General features: G+C 43.3%; 1 protein-coding gene across 1 annotated transcript in view; it reads right to left on the reverse strand.

Annotated features, from left to right (window-relative positions):
• Positions 1-4006: 4006 nt before the first annotated feature.
• The window catches only part of TMEM233 (transmembrane protein 233), a 29010-nt gene continuing 16222 nt past the window's right edge, over positions 4007-16794 (reverse strand). Inside the window, exon 2 of the mRNA XM_060118409.1 lies at positions 4007-4147. Coding sequence (XP_059974392.1) covers positions 4007-4147 — 141 coding nt within the window. The remainder of the gene's footprint in view (positions 4148-16794) is intronic.

Here is a 16794-nt window from a genome sequence, read left to right on the forward strand (position 1 = left end):
GCCTTGTTCGTTCGATGTAACACGTTGGGAGGACAAGTTTGCTGCGGTAAATGAAAGCTGACCGCTCTGTTCACGGCTGGCTACCGCTAGTGCTTCTGCCGTTTAGATTCGGGAGGGAGGAAGTTTGGTGCGTTCTGATCACCTGCACCAGCGCCCTAGGGCAGGAGAGGGGAGCTTGGAAATGCAGATTCTTGGTCCTCGCTTCTGGCTTTGTGAGTTGGAATCCTTTGAGGTAGGGCTCCGACGATGTCCACCTCTTTTAAAACTCCCCAGGTAACCTCTTCTGCAGCCCGAAGCTTGGGAACCTCTGCCTTAGCAATTCTACACTGCCATTCAATTCCTGCAGTAAGCCAGGCTGGGGAATTTTATTTCAAAGGGTTACTGAGAAATCGGCCTTGTAATTGGTCTTAACGGAAGATAGAGTTGATTTCATTCACTGAGGCCTAGTTTCTTGCTGTCTCTTACACACTTACACACACACACACACACACACACACACAACAAAGCCTTTAAATTTGAGTGTCTCCATGGGATTCTAACTCTGGAAGACATTTTTGCTTTCTTTGATAACACGGAAGAAAAAGTATGTAAAAGGAAGCTGACCATATAGATGCGGGGAAAATTCTACCCTCACTTTATAGAGAGGGAAACTGAGGCACAGAGAGTTTCATAACATGTCTGGGCGGTCCGCATGTTAGAAGTAGGATTTGAATCCTGCTGCGGGCCGGGCTCTAACAGCTGTGAGACACTTGCCCCCAGGGAGAAGGGGTGGAGAGGTGACTTCCTTTCTGTCCTTCACTGCTACTAACAAAACCTCAGTCACAAGCAGACAAACATCAATGCTTTATCTCCAGACAGAAACATTTATATGAAGAATGGAGAAAGTCCCCATACATGAAGACTTCTGCGCCCCTAGTAAAACTTCTTGCATGGTGTCTAATCGGCAAACTGAACTCTGAAAGCCAAACTGTCCACCGGAGACTGCAAAGTAGCTAATGTCCAGGCTGCAGGTGCAAGTTTTGTGTTTTTTGTTTTGGGCCCTCACCATGTGTTTAAACGATGCGAACTGGTTGTCAAAATCTAAACCTCAGGAGATTTTAAATGAAGACCGAGCTTTTCAACGTCTTCTGGAAAATGGGCCCACGAGATCTGCATTCTAAGCGGTGACAGTAACGGAGCAGAGTGGTGGCTGCCCCCCCCCCGTAAACTGCGCTCTCTCCTCGCGCCACCGTCCCCACTGCTACCTACCGTCCTGCAACCAGGCTGCTTCATGCGTGGACAGTCCCTGCCTAACCCCTGCAGCCCTCTGATTTTGCTACCCTGGGCCCTAGCTCATCCCATTCTTGCGGTAGGTTGGAACGTCACCGCACCAGCATCATATCAACGATTCTAGAGTCAGCCACAAGGTGGGCGCCGTCCACTGGCCTCTGTTATTGGATGTACTAGAAAGGACGTGCTAGCTTAGAGGCTGTGTGGTGTTCGGCTGAGGACAGCATCCAGAGCCAGAGGATGCCGGGCTTAACACCCGCCTTTACAACTTAGGAGCTGTGAGTCAGCAGGCAAGTCACTTCCCTTCTCTGAGCCTCAGTTTCTTCATCTGCAAAAATGGGGATAATACCGCCTACTTCATGGGGCTGCTGTGAGGGCTCAGTGAGGGTTAATTCATATAAGAGCTTAGAACAGTATCTGGCATATGGTAAGTTCTATGTCAGTGTCAGCTGCTATTATTATAACCACTGAGCGCAAACACCGATCTGGGCAGTATGTATTTTCACGAGTCCCCGGGAGTCAGGCCAGGACTTGGCCTCGTTCCCCTGGAACACCGTCCTTTGAGCTTGGCTCGTATGTACAAAGCCTTGAACTCTATTGAGTAGCATTTTAAACCCCGACGTCCTCCCCCCATCATGTTGATAACTGTAGTAATAATAGAATTAATAAATGGTTTGTATTTTTTCTGTACTACTAAGGAACAGATGCCAACCTATACACATTCTCGTTAGCCTTCACAACGGCTTTATTAAATGGGTACTACTATAATCCCCAGTTGACAGAGGAAGAAACTGAAGTTGAGAAAGGTAAGCAGTTGGCTGATGGTCTCACTGTAAGTAAGTGGTAAAGGGGGTACTTGTGTCCAGGAAGTCTGGTCCCCAAACCCGCACCATGAACTCCACAGCTCACAGCCCTGTGCTCACACTCACAAGCACATTATGCTTTCCTTAAGAGGAAAGTTGGTGTGTTCACATCTATCTTTCAACTGTCTTTTCCTTCATAAGCCAACATCATCAATTTGCCATCTTGCAGGCAAGAAAGTGTGAGGTTCCTTTGATATTTTATTGTCCTTTTCTCCTCTCTTTGGCCAAAGCCATCTATTTTTTTCCTTTATGGCTCTTTGTATTTTGACATCTCCCCCTCCATCCAACTGCCCGATTGCTCATGGATTTGGCTTGCCTGTTAGGAAGCTGACCTACTGTGACATCCACTACACTCTTGGTTGCCAAGGTGGGGTTGGCTGACCTGGCAGGCTAAAGGGTGTGCCGCTCCTCTCTTATCCACCCAGTGGGCCCTTCCTGAAACCACGTCAGAAAGACTGATCTTCTCAGCTTGAGGGAAATGGTGTAGGAGGAACAGTGCTGCTCTGACAGAAGAGTGAAAGGATTTCTGAGTTCTTATCTGTTTTGCTAGGAGTTATGCAGTGAGACAGAGATGAATCTGTACTTGTCATTTCCAGGTCTTGGTTGTCCATCACACCACCTTGCCCTCTGGCAAACCTCTGATGGAAAGTATCATGGATTCTAGCAGATGGAGCCCATCTCAGCTGGTTGGAGAAATCAGAATAAATTTGTCCAAATCCAGAGAGAAACATCAACAGCATCCATCTCTTTATGAGATGAGAGCTCACTGAAAATACCGAACATCTGTGGAGACCCTTCTGCTCTTAAACTAAGAACAGTTAGGCTAGTTGGATGCAGTGTCATGTAGGAAATCATTTAGCAGATTAGATGCTAAGGCAGAGCAAGTAATAACCTAAATATTCCACTTACTGTCCTGCAGCTCTCACTCTCTTACAGTTTGGTCGAACTATGTGACTGGTGTTAGCCAATCAATTATGAGCCTAAGTGACATGTGTCACTCCAGGGCTGAGGCAGTGAAAACCCATGTGGGATTCTCTGGTTTTTCTGTCTCCTGTCTTAGCCTGAGAAGCCCTCATGCTCTAGATCAGAGGTTGGAAAACTATGGCCCATGGGCCAGCTCCCTGTTTTTATAAATAAAGTTTTATCGAACATAGCCACACCCATTCATTTACAGATTGGTTATGGCTGCTTCTGTGCTAAAATGGCAGAGCTAAGTAGTTGCAACTGAGATGCTGACAGTGGCCTAAAATATTTACTATCTGGCCCTTTAAAGGAAAAGTTTATTGACTCCTGTTTTAGATAGAGCAGCTACAAGATGGTGGAGTTTCAGATAGCCTGGACCCTGAGTGACTGTGTGGAAGAGAGACCTTCCGCAAACCTACACGGCCCATGGAACAGCAGTGAGGAAAAATGAAAACCCTTTTGTTTGGGATTGTTTGTTACTGAGCGCAACCTAACCTATCCTAGTTGATTCCAGTGGACATTCAAGAAAAGGCATTTTAGGGGACTTCCCTGGTGGTCCAGTGGCTAAGACTCCGTGTTCCCAATGCAGGGGGCCTGGGTTCCATCCCTGGTCGGGGAACTAGATCCCACATGCTGCATCTAAGAGATCACATGCCACAACTAAAGATCCCGCATGCCGCAACTAAAAGACCCCACATGCCGCAACTAAGAGTTCACATGCCATAACTGAAGATCCTGCATGCTGCAACTAAAAGATCCCGCATGTTGCAACTAAAGATTCCACATGCTGCAACTAAAGATCCCACATGCTGCAACTAAGACCTGGTGCAGCCAAATATATAAATTAAAAAAAATAAATTAAAACAAAAAAGAAAAGACATTTTACATTGGCAGGGATTAAAAAAGCCTACTTACTTTCGTGCGAAGTGAACTGCACAAGAAATAGCAATGATGAGAAGGCCAATAATGATGGAGGCGAAGGCCACCCACTTGGCATTCCTCCCAAGCCGCTTGGATCCTTCGATGTCTCCATCATTGTAGCTGTTCAGAGACTGGAGGACACAAGGGAAGAGCTGGTGATGACAACCCACAGGGAAAGATATGGCTTCCCAGGCTGATCTGAGCAGGTGGCATGGTTACCACTTCCTCCAGGAAGTCTTCCCTGAACTCCCAGTCTGAGTTAACTTCCTCTTCTGTATTTCCTGATTATTTTCATCTTAATATTTACCATAGCATATTGAAAAGACTGATTTGTTGTCTCCCATTAAGTGCTTTGTGGGCAGGGACCATTCCATCTTTTTCAGCACAGTATACCAGTGCCCAGTGCAATATTTGTCATGTAGAAGATGCGTGATAAATATTTGTATGATGAAAGGATGAATGGGTATATCTGTCTCATCCACTAGAAGAGGGGTTTGCAAACTATGGCCCCTAGGCCAAATCCAGTCTACTGTTTTTATAAACAAAGTCTGTATGGAATGCAGTCACAACCACTTGTTTACTATTGTCTGTAGCTGCTTTTATGTTACAACAATGGAGTTGAGTAGCTGGGACAGAGAGCATACTGTCTACCAAATCCTAAAATATTTACTAGTTGGTCTACGACAGAAAAAGATTGCCTGTTCCTACACAAGAAGGTCAGGGACATTGGCTGAACTGTTCACCTCATTGCCCAAGCCAAGCTGCCATTCATCTGGCACCTACTCATACAGCTTTCCCAGCTGTTAAAATATTGGAATACTTTTGTACTGGTTGGTAAATAGCAGCTACCCGTCCCCAGTGTCCCAGCCATCCTGGCCTCTCCTCTGAGTTACCCCAGGCTTCCCCATGATCCAGCAGCTGCAGGGTATCACTGGGCTCAGCAGATTATCCTTGTGCAAAGGCCCAGAATCAGATTCTGTGCCCCTTTGAGCAATGTCTGGGCCATTGCAGGGACTCATGAAATATGTATTGGCTGAATGGGTGAATGAATACATCCATTTCCCTACAGAATATGAGTTCATTGAGGGCATCTTGGAGTCCCAGGCAAAGTAGAGGTGCTCAGAGAATCCTTGCTGCTGAGCTGGAGGCCAGATGCCATTCTTCTCGCTTATAATAAGCTCTCTTTATCTTAACTCCCATTGCTGAGAATTCCCCAAAAGTCATGCTGCAGCCCAAATAAGACTGGAAATACATTTATAAGTTAGGGACACAGTGACCTGATCCATGCCATGGACTGTAGGTTTCCGTGGGAACTCTATTCTTTTTTTTTTTTTTTTTTGCAGTACGCGGGCCTCTCACTGTTGTGGCCTCTCCCGTTGTGGAACACAGGCTCCAGATGCGCAGGCTCAGTGGCCATGGCTCACGGGCCCAGCCGCTCCGCGGCATGTGGGATCTTCCCAGACCAGGGCACGAACCCGTGTCCCCTGCATCGGCAGGCGGACTCTCAACCAGTGCGCCACCAGGGAAGCCCGGAACTCTATTCTTGATCCTGAAAGCTCAGCACTTCAGTAATAATCACCCTTCTTCGTCGACTATTAAGGGGAATGAGGCATATGCAGACAATGACAAGCCAGAGAAATACCCAGGATACCGCAGAGCTTTCTGCTTCCAGGACCTTCCATTAACTCTTGGACCCGGCCACCTTAGTCAGCAACAGGCTGGGAGACTCGCCTTTCCCAGTGAGTCTTGCTTTTAGGCCTCTTGTGTGAATGGGAGAGTGGGAACTTGCAACGATGCCAGGGACTGCCAGCAGGGTGAGCTCCAGAATTCTGCACCCTGAATTCTGGTGTTCTTAACTCTGGGTGCCCATTAGAAACACTTGGATAGTATATTTCTAAAAAATACAGAGAGCTGGGCCCTATTCTGGAGAGACTCTGATTTAACTGGTGCAGGAACCAGACACCAGTTTTTTTTTAATTGTGGTAAAATGTGCCTAACATAAAATTCACCATTGTTGGTGTACAATTCAGTGGCACTAAGTACATTCACCCTGTTGTGCAAACATCACCATCATCAATCGTCTCAAACTCAAACTCTGCACTCAACTCAACACCTACTCCTCAGTCCTCCCACCCTCCAGCCCCTGGCAACCACCATTTTATGTTGTCTCTATAGATCTGACTCTGCTAGGGACACTATATGAGTGGAGTCACAGAATATTTGTTTTTTAATGCTTATTTCAATTAGCATCATGTCCTCAAGGTGCATCCATGTGGTAGCGTGTGTCAGAATTTCCTTCCTTTTTAAGGCTAACATTCCATTTTATGGATAGACCACATTTTGTTTATCTACTTATTCATTGATGGATACTTAGGTTGCTGCCACAGTATCTGGCAGTCTCAGGATTGAAAAGCTTTGGTCTAGACAGCTATCCTTAACATCCTGCAAGGTCAAGATGCTTACCACCTTAAGATTTAACCCAAGGAAGTGTGTCACAGAGTATGGGCTCTAAACGCAGAGAGATCTGAGTTCAAATTCCATGTCTTATCAGCTGTGAGAATTAGAGCAAATTATCAAGCTTTCTAAGCCTCGGTGTCTTCATCTGTAAGTTGGGAGCAACAGTGATAACACCTCCTTCATATGAGAGGTGCTAATGAGTTAATGCATGTAAAGTGGTTAGCACTGGTCCAGGACATAATATATGCTCAATACATGTTACCTTTTATTGTGAATTGCCGCTGCCTGTTTTATTCTTCTTCTAAAGCTGAGATCCTTGGTGTGCAATAGAATCATCTGGGCTACTTATGAGAATTACAAGTGCTCAATCTCTACCCCTTGACAGAATAGAATCTGGAGACCCAAGTTTGGGAAACTTTGTTTTAGAGGCTTCACAATCAAAGTCAGTGCATAGAATCCTAGAACCCCAAATTGTGAGTTCATGATCATTTTAAAATTATGTAGATTCAGACCCTCCTAAAATGATCATTATTCTATCATGCTACCTTGGGAAACCCAGTTTTCAGATTAGTTCTGGTGATGTTTGTGTTTTGCTGTAACCAGAGAAAAAATAATGAGACACCCCCCGCCAATCTCCCCACAAACATTGTCAACTCTTGGCTGTTTGGACGAAAAACCAGTTTCATGTTCTCAGCAGCAGTGACAATGAAAGTGGGAAGAACAGCCAATGTGTGCCATGTTGAAGGGTACGTCTACATCTGTGCATTGCCCATGAGCACAGGTGAGATGGGGGCTACCCAGGCCACTTGACTTGTCTGCTGCAGGTCAGAAGAGTCATGCTGGTGCCTGGCTAAGGGGGATTTGAGTGCAAGACATGAGCGAACCCTGCCCAACCTTCATCACCTGTTGCCAGTCTGGCATCTTGTATGTGACCCTCCTCTCTGCAATTCACCATCCCTCTGGGGCTCATAAGGGAGATGTTGAGTCATTCTAGGAATGGGTCCACAGTTAGCTTGAAAAACAGATGAAAAGCCTCTTTCAGTATTAACTGTGGACTCTTTTCTCCCCAGGAGTCCTCTTATGAATCCGTTTCTTCCTCTGGTTCTTGAAGAAGGAGCTGCCCATGGGTAAATCTGCTGGGCAGATGTAAGGATATGGGGGGAGGGACGAGGGTGGGATATTTCAGAACTCCCAGATTTCTACTCTAAAGGACTTCACTGGTGTGGGGCTTGGGCTGCAGGGTCATCATCTAACAATGAAGCAGGAAAGGATTAATTACCTCCCCCTCCCCAATTCATTGGCTGTAATTCTTTTCTCTCCCAACTGGAATTGCATATTAAGTGTCTCCTGGCAGATGCTACAGACTGAAGTGGCAGAAATGGCTTTTAGAGAAAATGCATGGTTTATAAATCTTTTTCTGAAGAGCTTAAAAAGCAAACTATCCCATCTTCTGTGGAAGAACTAGAAAGAAACAAGGGATGGCGTCAATATTTAAAATTTATATGATCTTCTTAGTTCTTTCACAAATTATGAATGAAATTTGTGAACATGTAAAGCATTCAAATGCTACAGAAACATATACAGTTAATAGTAAGCTCTTCTCACAATTCTATTTCCCAAAGATAACAGTGTGGTACATTTGCTTCTAGATTTTTTTCCCATGAATAATATGAAAGGAAAACAACTGACACTTTCTCCTGTTTTCATGATCACTAAGCACATCATGTATCACAGTCATGAGAAAGAAATAGCAATTTGTATCCTGAGATTAAACCAAGAACAACAGGTTAGTCTATCTAGCCCGCATCCCTCTGATATTGAAACCTTGAGTATTTCCCCTAAGTCTTGGCAAAGAATTTCATCCTTGCCTTTTGCTATGTGGATGCCTAAACACAGGTCACTTCTTTTGTGGATATGTAATCTTTTGAGAAAGATACTGTTCTGCTTTGTTTTTTAATCATGAACAGATTAATGTAAAACTTGGTAACCTTGGCAATTTTGCATTTGTTTCCTTTACATACTTGTGCTGTGCTTTTTAATTGGCTGGCTGGACTTGCTTGTATTTCTTTTCAAATAAAATTTTTTCTTTTCTAGTTGCTTTGGCCTCTGAGTTTTTCTTTGACAAAATGATAGCAACAGATAACATTTATTGAGCACTTATTATGTACCAGACACTGTGTTAAATACTTTTCAAGGGTTATCTCATTAGTCCTCATAACAACCCAGTGAGGCAGATGCTTTGTTTTCATTTTACTGATGGGAAAATTGAGGCACAGAGAAGTTAAAATGATTTGCCCAAAGTCACGTAGATAGTTTGGTTCTCTCTCTCTCTGAGTTTTTCATTTTTTTCTTTTCCTCTTAGTTAAAAATGTGAATAGTATTATACTATACTTGTTCTGAAAGTTGCTTTTTTCCACTTGTTATAGGGTGGGCGGCTTTCCAAGCTAGTGCTTCTGGGTCTATCTCATTCCTGTTTTCTTTCTCCAGTCATGATTTAAAGTATATTGATAAACTCCCTAATGTTGCATTATCCTTGATTCTTGGGGAAAATCTTAATTTGTCACGATGCATTTTTGGTGGGTAAATTTTTGTTTTCAAACAACTTCAAACTTTCAGAAAAGCTGCAAGTATAGTTGTCTCATTCTTTTTAATGGGTTTGTAGTAGTCACTTAAATGGTCACACCTCACCAAAAGACATTTCAGTTATTTAAAGTTTGTGGCAATTACATAATATGCTGCAGTGGACACCCTCATTCACATTTTTTTTGTACACATTTGAGCCTCTTAGACTGGATTCCTAGGAATGGGATTACAGAGTCAAAGGGTAGATGTATTTACATTTGGAGACATAGTCAAATTGCATTGCAAAAAAGCTATATAAATTTATATTCCCACTAACAGTATTTAAGTGTCCTTTCCTCCACAACCTTGTTAACACTGTATATTATCAATCTATTTTTGCCATTTTAACAGGTGAAAAAGAATCTCTAAATAACATTTCTTGATTAATAATGAAACTAAGTCAAATTCACACTTCCACTCAAATGTCACCTCCTGAAAGAGGCCTTCTCAGATCAGCTTATTTAAAACTCTCCCTGGTGACTAATACAGTGCCTGGAGATCAGTAAATACTTGTTGAATTAACAAATGTATGTATGGATGTTTATTTGTCAAATGTATTTCTTCTTGATGAAGTTTATACTTGTATCTTTTGTCTAGTTTTCTATTGGTTTGTCTTCTTCTTATTGATTTGCAGGAACTTTTTATATATTATAGTTCAGCACTGTACAAAAGAAATATAATGGGGGCCACATATGTAATTTAAAATTTGCTGGTAGCCACATTAAAAAGGCAAACTTGGGTTTCCCTGGTGGCGCAGTGGTTGAGAGTCCAGCTGCCAACGCAGGGGACACAGGTTCATGCCCTGGTCCGGGAAGATCCCACATGCCGCAGAGCGGCTGGGCCTGTGAGCCATGGCCGCTGAGCCTGCACGTCCGGAGCCTGTGCTCCACACGGGAGAGGCCACAACAGTGAGAGGCCCGCGTACCGCAAAAAAAAAAAAAAAAAAAAAAAAAGAAACAACCTAAGTGTCCATCGACAGATGAATGGATAAAGAAGATGTGGCATGCATACACACACACACACACACACACACACACACACACACACACACACACACACACACACACATACAATGGAATATTACTCAGCCATAAGAAAGAACAAAATAATTCCATCTGCAGCAACATGGATGGACCTAGAGATTATCATACTAAGCAAAGTAAGTCAGAAAGAGAAAGACAAATACTATATGATATCACTTATATGTGGAATCTAAAATATGACACAAATGGGGGCTTCCCTGGTGGCGCAGTGGTTGGGAGTCCGCCTGCCGATGCAGGGGATGCAGGATCGTGCCCCGGTCCGGGAAGATCCCACATGCCGCGGAGCGGCTGGGCCCGTGAGCCATGGCCGCTGAGCCTGCGCATCTGGAGCCTGTGCTCCACAATGGGAGAGGCCACAACAGTGAGAGGCCCCGTACCGCAAAAAAAAAAGAAAAAAAATGACACAAATGAACCTATCTATCTATGAAGTAGAAACAGACTCACAGACATAGAGAACAGACTTGTGGTTGCAAAGGGGAAGGGGTTTGGAGAGGGATGGAGTGAGAAGTTGGGGTTAGCAGATGTGAGCTATTATACATAGAATGGATAAACAACAAGGTCCTATTGTATAGAACAGGGAACTATATTCAATATCACATGATAAACCATAATGGAAAAGAATATAAAAAAAGAATGTATATATATGTATGTGTGTGTGTGCATATATATATATATATATATAAATATAAAACTGAATCACTTTGCTGTACACCAGAAATTAACACAACATTCTAAATCAACTATACTTCAACTAAAAAAAAAAGCAATTCTCTCATGTTACCCTTTGTAAGTCGCACCCTCTCTCCATGTCCATGTTCATTGTCTTTTAACTTAGATTTGTGGCATTTGGATATTGCCCAGAGTTGCTTTCCAAGCTGTGAGACTTCCTCACAATTTCATAAACCAATGACCCTTATTTTAAGGTGCTAGATAGCAATTTGCTGTCTCTGTTCACCCTGCAAAGTATGTTAAAAAGAACCTTTAGAGGGACTTCCCTGGTGGTGCAGTGGTTAAAAATCTGCCTGCCAATGCAGGGGACAAGGGTTTAAGCCCTGGTCGGGGAAGATCCCACATGCCGCGGAGCAACTAGGCCCGTGCGCCACAACTACTGAGCCTGCACTCTAGAGCCCAGAGCCACAACTACGGGCCTGGGGCCTGTGCTCCACAACAGGAGAAGCCACCGCAATGAGAAGCCACCGCAGTAAGAAGCCCGTGTACCACAACAAAGAGTGGCCCCCACTCGCCGCAACTAGAGAAAGCCCACGCACAGCAACAAAGACCCAACACAGCCAATAAATAAATAAATAAATAAATGTGTTTTAAAAAAAATGAAGGACCTTTAGATTCTTTCCGGTTTTTATCTTCCACGGCGAGTCAAATGAACGTTTCTCAGCATGTAGAACAAATGGGCTGTCCTCACACATTTTATAAGGTGCTCGAGTTCCCAGTGGTGCCTTTTCCCTTTTCTGTGAGCCTGGGCTTGTGCTGGCAAAATATAAGTCATTATAAAACCTAAAAAGAGCTTCCAGGTCTTGGTCAGCTGCCTCGAGCCAGCAAAGGTCACACTTGGACAGAAAAGTGGGCAAGTTCCTTTCTCCTGTAGTAAATACTAGTGACGTCATGCTCACTGCATCTAGTAATTTCAAGCTTATTTATACGTCCCTTCCCTGGATGGACACATGATACGCAAATACCCTGGCAGGAAAGTTGTTCAGGAGCCAGAAACGAGGGAGACTGTCTCTCTGCCCAATCTCAAGAAGGCTGCAGCAGGGACCAGCGAGACTGTGCTGTGAGGCCGTGCAGCCAAGCCTCCTGGCTACCTGTCAGAAGGTACGGGTAATTTCCGGCATCCACACTTCCAAGGAGACACCCAGAATAACCCCGTAAATTGTGATAACTGGAGTTGAACACCAATGGATCCAATGTTCTGGGAATTTGTGACACTTTACATCAGTGATACAGCTGCTCTCTTGTCCTGAGCCAAGAAAATATGGAAAGTACTTCGTCTATTCCCTCTGGTCTTTACAGCAGAACTCTTGCTGCATTCCACATGATGATACCAGCTTAGACAGCATCACCTATGGGGTGGATGCCGGGTGAAGATTTGAATTGAAACTCTCTCAAGTTATACTTTTTATATTCCCTGTATTGGTGGCCGTACCTTAGGATTGCCTGTGTCCCAAAAATGCCCATAAAAATTCCTATGCCCAAGCCCCATCCCAGATCAACAGAATTAGGATCTCTGGGGATAAGACTCCAGAATCAGTATGTTTTGGAAAGCTTCTCGGGTCATTCTGAGAAGAGTTGAGAACCACTATCCTGATGGACAGCCACTCATTCATTCCTTCATTCACTCAAAAACTACTTATTACGCACCAACTATGTGCCAGGCACTGTTCCCTGCCCTCATGGAGCTTACATTCTGGTAAAGACTGAAAATAAATACTCAAACATGCAAATAAACAAGATTACAGAATATTACTAAGGTAAGAAAAACGGGGTGGTGGGAGGAAGGGAGGGAGACAGAGAGAGAGAGGAAGGAACATGAGATGAGGCTGGAGGTGAAGCCAGGGGCTATAATAGTTACAATAATGAATTATCACGTGAAAATAATAGATAATATTTATGGAGTGCTTATCCTGTGCCAGCCCCTGACCTAATCACTTTATGTGCATCGTATAATTGCATCTTCACAGTAACCTCATGGGAGCAAAACATTTTATCCTCCATTTTACAGATGAGAACACTGAGACTCAGAGAGAGGGAAGCAAATAATGTTTCTGTTGTCAAAGGCAACTTGCTAAGGGGCTACAAACTTAAGCAAAAGACAGTAAATCCACTGACAAAGCCCTTACAATAACTACTTCATTATGTCCCCTAAAACCCAAGAGGTAGATTTAATGCATTATTGATAACCCAGCACCAGATAGCTGACTTGATTCTAATTTAATAAAAATTTGGCCACTGATTTAAAAACTGGGGCAAATATATCTCTCATCTGAGCTACTGATCTCCCTGACAAAAACTCATTCATTTTGTATTTTTCTACCACCAAACGTGCTCAGAATTTCCACGTTCACCCTCAAATAAAACTAGCCCCCAAACACCAAATAATAACAATGGAAGACATTGTCAGTTATTTTTTATTTTGCCTTCCTGGTCATTGGTCATTATGGATTCAGTAAATTAATACACGTAGGTGCTTACACCAGTGGTTGGGAAATAGTACCAATAAGTATGAGCTATTATATTGATATTATGATGTCATAGGCCAACTAAGGAAGATGAAAACAAATGAGCTATTAAATATACTTTGGTAGAGTCCACATCCCCTTGCCCAATTGCTCTCCTTCATGATTTTTCCCAGTGTTAAGAAAAAAAGACCTCAACAAAAATCAAGACTTCCACCATTAAGTCCCCTTCCTCCTTGGTATGGCACAGAAGGTACATTTCTGTCACTTGGGACAGGTAGCAGAGTGACGCCTCAGCAGTCAGTGACACCTTAGTGGAAAGTGGCTTTTCTGGAAAGCTCCTGATATCTGATAATGATCTATGAGAAGAGGGCATAAAGCATGTGAGGGGATGGGACTGGAAGCTCTGAGAGGCCTCCCATCGTTGGCTCCCCTTGCCCTTGGGGAGAGATTCATATTCTCATTCTCAACTCTGGCCTTCCAAGCCCTCCAAGGCCTGGCCCGTGGCACGCTTCTCCAGCCTCTTCTGGAGCCCTCCTCCCTGCTCACCCTCTACCTCCTTCCTGGCCCTGGTCCTCGCCTAGGTTATTTCCTCTGCTTGGAGCCCTCTTCCCTGTCCGTCCCATGTGGCCAATGTCTGCTCATTCTCCCTGTCTCAACTTACAGGTCAACTTCCTCAGGGCAGCCTTCTCAGGTCACCCTATCCTAAGTAGGTCCCTTGACCTAGGCTCTGACTCAGCCCTGGTCTGTCTCCTTCTGGCAAAGGACAATCAAAATGGAGTTGGTATTGCTAAGAAAGCTCTCAAGGCCACTAAGAAAGTGTGACTTATGCACATCTCAGCCTGGATGGAATCTGAACTTTGACCACTTATGTCTTTTTTTTTAACAGTCATGCATTTTATTTAATCTTTCTACCTCCTTTGCATTTGAATTATTTCATAATATTACTTGTTTAACCATATCCAGGTCAATTATCATTCTTCTGGGAACAAAGACATAATTAACATAAACAATGCATAATTCCCTATCCTTAATTTGGTTTGCTAATATAATACCTTTTCTCAAAGAAGGTGATTTTTTTTTAACATCTTTATTGGAGTATAATTGGTTTACAATGGTGTGTTAGTTTCTGCTTTATAACAAAGTGAATCAGTTATACATATACATATGTTCCCCTATCTCTTCCCTCTTGTGTCTCCCTCCCTCCCACCCTCCCTATCCCACCCCTCTAGGTGGTCACAAAGCACCGAGCTGATCTCCCTGTGCTATGCGGCTGCTTCCCACTAGCTATCTATTTTACATTTGGTAGTGTATATATGTCCATGCCACTCTCTCGCTTTGTCACAGCTTACCCTTCCCCCTCCCCGTATCCTCAAGTCCATTCTCTGGTAGGTCTGTGTCTTTATTCCTGTCTTGCCCCTAGGTTCTTCATGACCATTTTTTTTTTTTTTAGATTCCATATATATGTGTTAGCATATGGTATTTGCTTTTCTCTTTCTGACTTACTTCACTCTGTATGACAGACTCTAGGTCCATCCACCTCACTACAAATAACTCAGTTTCGTTTCTTTTTATGGCTGAGTAATACTCCATTGTATATATGTGCCACATCTTCTTTATCCATTCATCTGTTGATGGACACTTAGGTTGCTTCCATGTCCTGGCTATTGTAAACAGAGCTTCAATGAACATTGCGGTACATGACTCCTTTTGAATTATGGTTTCAAAAAAGGTGATTTAAAAAATTTTTTTTTTTTAAATTTTTATTGGAGTATAGTTGATTTACAATATTGTGTTTGTTTCAGGTGTACAGCACAGGGAATCAGTTATACATATACATATATTCACTCTTCTTTAGATTCAACCACTTACGTCTTAATGTAGCATCCAGAACATCTGCCTGCTGTTCCAGAAACTCCAGATACTTATCAGACACTTACCCTAAAATAACTCATGTCAGTCCATCCCCTCAGGACAAGCTATTTCGTTTCCTGAGTCAGAATCAATCATAATTCCTGCCAGACAACTTTAACAGCCTCGTGGCTTTTGCCTTTATAAGCCCCTGACTCTTTCTCTTCCCTGGAACATTCTTTCAGTTTCATCTGAATCTATGCCTCCTGAATTGCCATTCCTAACATCCCAATGAACTCTTCTCTTATTTGCAGGCTTCTGCGTTTTCTTGGTCAACAGCTCTTGGTGTGACTCACGGTTATTGACTCTGTTGCTTATTGACTTGAGTGTGTGTTACTGTGAGCTCCATGAGGGCAGACACCACGTCTCTCTTCGCTCACCGCTCCATTTCTAGTCCCTAATGGAGGGCACTTAGGGTTCCTTCAGTTCCCTTATGTGAGGTCAGAAAACCAAACAAATCCACAAGCAAGGCAAACAGACACCAAAACAAAACGGTCGACCAGCATAACTTTCTGACCAACCAAGACGACCTGTTATTTCGGCACTGGCAGAACAAAGGGTAAACTGAGTCACCTAACTTTCTGTGTCAGAGTTCTGAAGGGTGGGCTTCTGCCTTAGAATGGCAGACACGGGTCTGCTGTCTGAATGACCAGAAGAAAGAATTTTTGGCTCGAGGTCAAGCACTCATGAAGGAATTTTAGTTCTTTAGCCTTCACTTCGTAGGCCAGAGTCACTGGCGATTTTTCACTTAAATGGAACCTACCCTCCCAACACTTGTATGTGTGTATGTGAACTGTGCTCTGACCAATTTTATTACAGATGTTATACAACAGATATATGGATCTTTAATATGGTAGCAGCTGAACCCAAAGGAGAATAAAGCCTTGGAAGGATGGATCTGAACCTCAGTTTTCCTCACTTGTAAAATGGGGATAATAGTACCTACAACACAGGTTGGTGGTGAGACTTAATTGAGATGAGTATAAAAGGGCTCAGCATTATCTCATGTAATTCTGAAAACAATGCAAAGAGGTCTGCGTTAACATTCCTGTTGTAGAGGTGGAAAAACCTAGACCCAGAGAAATTAGGTGAAGGGATAGAGCTGGGATCTGAACCCAGGAGTTGGGTACGGAGCCTGAACCCTCACAGTGTCTGCCTTTGAATCTACTGCCAGCCTAGTGTCCATATTGCAAGGCAAAGGAGAGAAAGGCTACAAGCAAAAAAGGAAGGGTTTCGCTAAAAACTTTGCAACACGCAGATAGTTCCCTCCAACAAGGGTCACAAAGCAAGTGAAAGAAACAAGGCCCAGACCACCCACTAAGAGAGGAGAAAATATTTGCAAGTTAGATATCTGATAAGGGACTTGTATCCAGAATATATAAAGAACTCTTACAACTTAAAAATAAAAAGACAATTAAAAATGGGCAAAGAATCTGAATAAACATTTCTCCAAATAAGATATACAAACAGCCAATAAGCACATGAAAAGATGCTCAATCTCATCAATCATCAGGGAAATGCAAATCTAAACCACAACAAGATACCTACTAGGTT

The sequence above is a fragment of the Mesoplodon densirostris genome, chromosome 15 (genome assembly GCF_025265405.1).
Source record: "Mesoplodon densirostris isolate mMesDen1 chromosome 15, mMesDen1 primary haplotype, whole genome shotgun sequence".
Classification (NCBI taxonomy): Eukaryota; Metazoa; Chordata; class Mammalia; order Artiodactyla; family Ziphiidae; genus Mesoplodon; species Mesoplodon densirostris.